This window comes from Eimeria maxima, genomic scaffold (genome assembly GCF_000499605.1).
Source record: "Eimeria maxima Weybridge genomic scaffold, Emw_scaff317, whole genome shotgun sequence".
Taxonomy (NCBI): Eukaryota; Apicomplexa; class Conoidasida; order Eucoccidiorida; family Eimeriidae; genus Eimeria; species Eimeria maxima.
In genome coordinates, this window is record NW_013563805.1 from 1 (window position 1) to 7500 (window position 7500).

Below are 7500 nucleotides of genomic sequence, written 5' to 3' on the forward strand. Positions count from 1 at the left end.
GGAGGGGGGGGTGGGGGATGGGGATGGGGGGCAATGCCGACAGGGGGAAGAGGAGAAAGCTGAGGAGAGCAAGGCCGCTCAAGCAGTTGTGCCCCAGGAGTTCATAACCTGTGCTCCAAATACCGGCAGAGCGGACTTGCAGCACACCTCCAAGAGAACGACGTTGGGGCACTTCTGCGGTGCGCCCGCTGCCCGTCTGCGGCCTTCGCGATGTATGTGGGTGTTTGGATGATGGTTAAGAGGCGTGGTTGGTGTTTGATGGTGGCGTAGATGTGGGTTTGTCGATGATGGTGGCGTAGATGTGGGTTTGTCGATGATGGTGGCATGGATGTGGGGTCGTGGGGAATGTTGGTTCCGATGTGGGGATGGCGTAGATGGACGTTAAGATGTGGGGGTGGCGTGGATGGAATGGCGTAGATGGAGGCTACGATGCAGGGGTGGCGTAGATGGATGCTACGAGGTGGGGGTGGCGTAGATGGTTGTTACGATGTGGGCGTGGCATAGATGGATATTACGATGTGGGGGTGGCGTAGATGGATGTTACGATGTAGGGGTGGCGTAGATGGATGTTACGATGTGGGGGTGGCGTAGATGGATGTTAAGATGTAGGGGTGGCGTAGATGGGTGTTTCGATGTAGGGATGGCGTGGATTTTTCGATGTGGGGTGGTGTGTATGGTGTGTTGCCCGCAAGAGATCATCCTTGCGGTCAATGGTGAGTCTCTGTTGTGATATGTATGTGTCAATGGAGAGTGTGCTAATTAGGCAGCAGCAGTTTCTGTTAGCCTCCTGGAGGGGCCGCTGCTGCCAGAAAGGGCGGAAGTTCTCCCGTCTGCTGCTGGGCTGTAGGCGGCGGTGGACTTGGAGTGTATCTCGAAGACACACGAGTCGATCTCAGCTCTTTTAGTCAGAGCAGAGCGAGCCATGGGAAGTAACAGCAAAAATGCAGCAGCAAGAACGCCTGCATGCACCAGCATGGCGGGGCGGGGGTCCCCGGAGAAGCGACGCTCTGCAAGGTACTCATACAACTCTTCTAGAGCAACAGAAGCCACGCCTCCTGCAAGGCAGATGCCCCCGACGAGTTTACCAAAGTTAGTTGAAGTAAAAAGAGCTCGGGTAAATAAAAAGACTTGAGGTGTACAAGAAACTAAATAAGGACAAAATAAACACACCGACAATGTTGAAAGAGCAGACCCCCCCACCCAACCAAACACTAAACTCAACAAGCCCGACAGATTCATCGCCATCATCATGTACACAACAGGCACAAAGTCCGCCCTGCGCAAACACGCACCCACACACTCTTAACCCTAAGCCCTTAAATGGAACCTTGACCCTATGCCGACCCAAATAACCACCCTCGTTCAAACCCTTGTATTTATCCCTTCGCTTCTGTCGCCCGCCCCAAATCGCCAAAAGGGTTTTTAAGGGTTCGCGTCGCGTGTAAGAATGGTTTAGGGTTTAGGGTTTAGGGTTTGTGTAAAGGCTGACACGCGTCCAATGAGGATGCAGAGGAAGGCGGATAGCGGCGCTACTGGCTTAACGGCTTGTAGAGCTACAGGGGCAAGGAAATCTTTATAGCGTTGAAGATAATAAAGAGCGGTAGTACCGCAGCAACTGAAGTAGATACACATCCCGATATACAGCAGAGAATATGCTTCAGAATAAAAAGAAAGAAAGAAATCGTCGTCCGTTACCGTGCTTATGCCGCCTCTCTCCTCCCCTACATCGCGAAAGCAACCCTCAAGGCTCGAGGTTGTTCCCTGTAGAGCAAGGGACCCCGGCATGCTCTGCTGATGCAGCTGCTTGGCACTTAGTTGAGACCGCCGCTGCTGCTGCAGCGAGGGCTGCGACTGCTGTTGCTGCAGAGAGGGATGCGACTGTTGCTGCTGCAGCGAAATCTGCGAGTTTTGATGCTGTAGCGAATGCTGCGACTTCTGTTGCTGTAAGGATATCTGCGACTGCTGCTGCTGCAGGAAAGGCTGTGACTGCTGCTGTTGCAGCGAACGCTGCAATTGCTGCTGCTTAAGATACGGTTCCGACTGTTGCTGCTGCAGGGGTTGCCCACATTGCTGCTGTTGCATGGATTGCCGGGACTGCTGTTCTTGCAACAGCTGCAGCACCTGCTGCTTCTGCTGCAGAGTCAAATGCGACAGTTGCGGTTGCAGTGCTTGGTGGGACTGTTGCTGCTGGAGCTGCTGCATCTGCTGTAGCTGCTGCAGCTGCTGAGCCAGCTGGGACTGCTGCTGCTGTTGCTGCTGTTGCTGCTGCTGTTGCTGCTGCTGCTGCCTCTGCTGTTGCAGCAGCGCCAGGCGAGACTGCGGTTGCACCAGCTGCAGCGCCAGCTGGGACTGTTGCTGCTGCTGTGATTGCTGTTGCAACAGCTGCTGTTGCTGATGCAGCGACCCCTGTTGCGACAGCTTTCGCTGCTGTTGTTGTGCCAGGCGGGACAGTTGCTGCTGCAGCTGCAAGGGGACGCGAGAGGGTTGCGCTTGTGTTTGCTGCTGCAAGGTGGAGTTTTGAAGGGTGAGACGGCCCGCTGATTCCTGCAGCTGTAGCTGCTGTTCTCGTTGCCGCTGCTGTTCCCGCTGCTGCTGTTGATCCTGCTGCTGCTGCTGGATGGGTGCAGGAGCAATTGCATTAGAGTTGATGGAGCGGATGAGGACAAAGAGGTCAGTGCCAATGAATCCTTCCAAAGGGACGAGCAGCCCCACAACAAGAAGATCGGCTATGAGGACAGACCCAGCATAGAAGAAGAAGACAAGAGAGAGGCTGCTGCCTGCAGTATGTAGACTATCGAGCAGGGAGGGTCCTGCGAAGCTGAGTGCTGCAGCAGCCCCCAGCAACATCAAGCAGAACCCCTCTGCAGAGGGGAAAAGACTGGCGATACCTAAGAGTGATATATATGTCATGCCTGTGCCTCCGCCGACAAAGAAAAGAGCCGGTACATACACTCGAAAACAAGGAGAAGCGAACCCAAGCAGCATCCAACCAGCAAATCGCATAGCAGCACCTAACAGAGCGGTGACCTTGGGGCCAGCGACGTCAACAAGAAGACCTGCAAGGGCAAAGGCCACGAAATGGCCGGCATAAGAGCATGCAAACAAGCACTGAAAAGCCTCCCGCTGCTCCGTACACATAATTGTAGCTAAATCCACATCCGGATCCTCCAGCAGCTTCTGCTGCTGCTGCTGCTGCTGTTCCTCGCTGCAACGCCAGGCAAAAACTCCCGAACGCACCATCATCGATCCCAGAGGCCCCCAGCCAAAGAAATCACTAAAAGTAAAAGCAATAAACAGCGCGTACACCAGAAGCAGCACGTAGCGGTTGAGGCCGTAGGGGGTTCGCTGAGTTGCTGCGGGGTGGCTGCTTGTTGGCAAGAATGCCTTGAACAGCCCCAAAAGGCGGGAGGAAAACCCCCCGCCCCCCCCGTTACACATCGTCGCCGCGACGGTCCAAACCCAAATTATCGATCACACACAAGACCTAAACCCTAAACCCTAAACCCTCAAAACCCGAGAAAACGAAAAAATCTAAGGACGACCTCGAACCCATAAAGCCCCAGCAACAACCCCGCCACCACAGATAAACCACAGGGCCGCCCATGCCGGTGCAGGCTCGAACCCTAAACCCTAACCCGTCAAATAAAACTCTAGGCCGAGCAACACAGCCCACAAGCACAACAATGCCGCTTCCTCTGGAGCCTCCAGATGTGAGGGTTTACGCCCCAGAGGGCGGGGTTTAAGGTTTAGCGTTTAGGGCTGGGGATGTAGCGATTGGGGTGAAGATACAGCTGGGCCCCAAAGATCATGGAGACGTAGAGGGCGCCAGCGGAAAGAGCTTCGATAGAAGAAGCCCCAAGCCGCCACTATATAATAGAAGAGGTGAGGGGGGTTGGGAGGGAATTTGCAATGAAATTTGCATAAAAAGAATGATTAAAAAATAAAAAAAAGGGAAAAAGAGAAAAAGTGCTGCTGCCGCTGCTGATGCTGCTGCCACAGCAGCAGCAGCAGCACCACTGGACCCCGGGGGCGGCGACTCCCCAATGGAAGTTTTTTGCCTACAGATGCCTTTCTTCGCCCGCTTTTTAGACTTTTTAAATTATCTCTATTCATTTTTTAAGGCAATTTCATCAGATAAAACAATTTTAAAAGGGAACAAACCATTAGCGGAGCAACAGCAGCCCCCGCGCCGACGTCCCCAAAGGCGCGCCCGCGCCTTTAGGCCCCCACTGCCTACATTGAGGCCCTCCCTTTCCCTTAGTCGTTTATTTAGTTCTTTTAGTTTAACCTCTTCATCCTTCGAAAAGGCTATTAAGCGGCCGCTTTGCAGTGCGGAAACGGCGACCAACAGCTCCAAACCGTACTAGACCCCAATGACTGAACCCTCGACGCACTGGTGAACACAAACCTTAAACCATAAACCCTAAACCCTTACTTTTCAAGCCTACATCCAGTCAGGTGTCTGTCAATAGACTCCAGCAGCAGAAGGAGCCGACTGTCACACAAGTTGAGTATCTGTCTTTACATAGTAGTATAACCTCTGTAGTCCCCCAGTAGCCCCCACGTTAGCCCCCAAGGGTACGAAGACTACGGCGGGCAGCAGTGGATCCAAAATACTGATATCGGAAGTCCCCTAAAAGTTTTCAATCGCCCTTCCAGAATCTAGGAATTGGGATATCAGCCAATTAATTGGAGGTGCGGGAGGAGAGGCGGCCTCCCACGACCTGCAACGCACATTGCTGCACCTCGTGGCGCAATACGGGCCCATATGCAAGTACAAACAAGCCTTCTTGGCTGTATGAAAATGTACTCTAGACAATTTCTGAGAACTGCTGCAAGTATACGTGTAATATTTGCTTAGTAGGGCCAGGTACCACCGCGTCAGCCAGCACGGTTTCGATCGTCTGGACAAAGAGTTCATTGCCGGGTATGCTGAAGACCTGGTTTTGCCGCATCTGCTTAGAATGCCGCTTCCTAACGTGCAAAACATGGTGAACTCTGCCGAGCTCTGTTCATCGGCGCCTTTGTCTATGCATACTCCGTTAGATTCGAAAGATGAGAACAGAACAAAAACCGTAATGTTGTCTTCTTTGAGTGAATCAGGCGAATCGGCAACACTGACCTGGGTCCCAGGATATCCAGAGGACACATCCACAGGGTTGGCAGAACATCTCCATACACAGACAGAGGAGACTGTGTCGCAGCAAAAGGAATAGTTTTGCCACCCAGCACACTTAGAACACGAAATATTTTGGCCTCGTTGTGTGTGAGGAGGCAACAGTTGCCAAAAACTTCAACAGAATCCAAACTTACGGTGCGTTGTACACGCCCACCCTTACATTAGCTGTCGGCGAGCCAAAGACTACCCGGAGATGTACATGGATGATAGTAATACTGTGTTTAGTAGGGGAACGCTTAACTAGAGGAGGTTTTAAAGACTCGGGTGTAGTCGTTTCTGGTCATATCACTGTGCCTCACTCTTCATGGGGGTCCGCGTGTTTCCCTGGTCGTTGGGTTTGTTCGCCTGATTGCTCTTCCCACAGGCTCGCTACTCCCACTGCTTTGTGTTTTGCAGTGAAGCAGGCGGCATCATTCGAGATTACAAACATACGAGAAAGAAGCAGATCCGCCTCTGGATAAGCCTTCCCCAGGTTCAGAGTGCCGACGGCTTTCTCTGTTGTTCCTTTCTGGATGGTGCTGACGTAGACCGCCGAGACGTCCAAAGGCTCAATATCCGGGTCATCTCCAAAACCGCGCCTTCCCTCTTAGCTAGGATGGTAGATGCACTTCTACCCTCTCTTTATTGCAGAAGCATTCCGTAGTCTCAGGGAAGTCAACTCTTTCACTTCTTATTTCCCTGTACGCTGCCCAGCTGGCTAGTGATTACGTTACTGATGACTGCCTCCCAATGCACCAACGATGTAGAAATTCTGAATCCACTGTTGGACTTCCGTTCATCAGTCACTAATATTTCCCGATATAGCAATATATCAACTGCCTCCATTGCTTAAGCTCCCCCAAACCTGCTGTAAATGGCTCCTTGCTCGACGTGCGAATAAATTTACAGTGCGGCGCATTCCTGACAGCTTTTAAAGACCAGAGGTTGTCCGGAAAACCACTCTCTCTGCCTGCATGCACTCACCATTGTTGTGCATTAACGAGGATGCTAATAGCAACTGTACCTCTTCCAGTGTATTGTTGTGACGAAAATACCGCTCGAGATAGGCCAGAGGCTTGAACAAAAGAAAACGCTCGTCGGAAATGCCTACACCTCTTCACGCCATCTAGATAGGGCGGTCACCCCAATGGACTAGTGGAAAGGCATTGTTTAGTGGAGGGGATCTAGAAATCACGCTTTATTCAATTGGACGAGGAGACCAACCGTTGGTCGCCTCCCTACCTGAGGGCAGAACCTGTTTGATATCTATTGTGCAAGAGAATTGAATGGCTGGCCTTTGACGATGCTTTTACAGGGGTTCAAGAGAATCCTTTGTGTACATTGGTGTTTGTTCCGTCGAAGCACCTTCGTCCTTGCTATTCACAGCTATGCGGCAGGGCGCCCTGCTGCAGGGGCGAGGGTCGTCCTTTGTGCCTGAACCATATGATTCGTGCGGTACTAACATGTGTAACTGTACTATGTCCTTATATTTTCCGTACTGCATGCTGCAACGTAGCCATAACACCTACGTGATAAATGACTAATAACAGCTAACGTCCCTACCCAGTATCCAGGCATCCTGGGCACAGTGGCCCAAGCCGCTGTTGCTGCGGGAGAGTAGACAGCCAGCGAGTAATTATAATACAACTTTCTACTACGCTAGGTGCAAGACAGTCATACATAGAAGTACAGAGAAGGTTTCTTGGGTACATGCAGGAAGACTGTAGAGCATTCCTGAAGTCTTCTGCTTGCGTATCATTTGCCTACTAGGTGTGGGTATGGATTAATCTGCAAACTTTATAGAGAGTCGCTAACATCGGATATTTTTTGTTACACTGCTGCTTCTGCCGCAGCAGCTGCTTCAGCTGCTGCTTGTGCTCCTACTCCCCCCCCCCCTCTTCCCCACTTTCTCTTCTGTCAGCCAGTGTTGATATAAATGGTTTTTGCGAATACTTTATCCCATATTTAATTACTTTAATTAAATTGTAATTTGTTGATTGGCAGAGGAGAGCAGAGAACGGGGGCTGCGCGGTATAGGCGGCGAGGCGGCCGCCGCTGCTGCTGCTGCCTGCGCTGCAGCAGCAGATGCATGTGATGAGGTGTACGTACTGCAGGAGTTGCTGTAGCAGTATGTTTTCTTTGCGTATTTTGTGTTTTTCTCTTTAGATGTTAAACCCGTAATTAGAGGTGTGTACTGCATTGCATTGATAGGGGTTGTGTGCCTCGTCGTAGGGGCTGCGAATTGCTGAGGTGTATATATACACCGCAAGGTTTCGGTTGGAGGTGCTGCAGCAGGTGCTGCTGCAGCTGCTGCAGCTGCTGTTGTTGTATTTGGTGAAGGT

General features: G+C 51.7%; 1 protein-coding gene across 1 annotated transcript; it reads right to left on the reverse strand.

Annotated features, from left to right (window-relative positions):
- Window positions 1-759: 759 nt before the first annotated feature.
- Window positions 760-3438, reverse strand: EMWEY_00028040 (hypothetical protein, conserved; the record flags this gene model as incomplete). The annotated part of the gene is made up of 3 exons (XM_013478206.1): window positions 760-1007; window positions 1171-1276; window positions 1696-3438. The coding sequence occupies 3 exons, from the start codon at window positions 3436-3438 to the stop codon at window positions 760-762; spliced, it is 2097 nt and encodes a 698-aa protein (XP_013333660.1).
- Between the last annotated feature and the right edge of the window lie 4062 nt (window positions 3439-7500).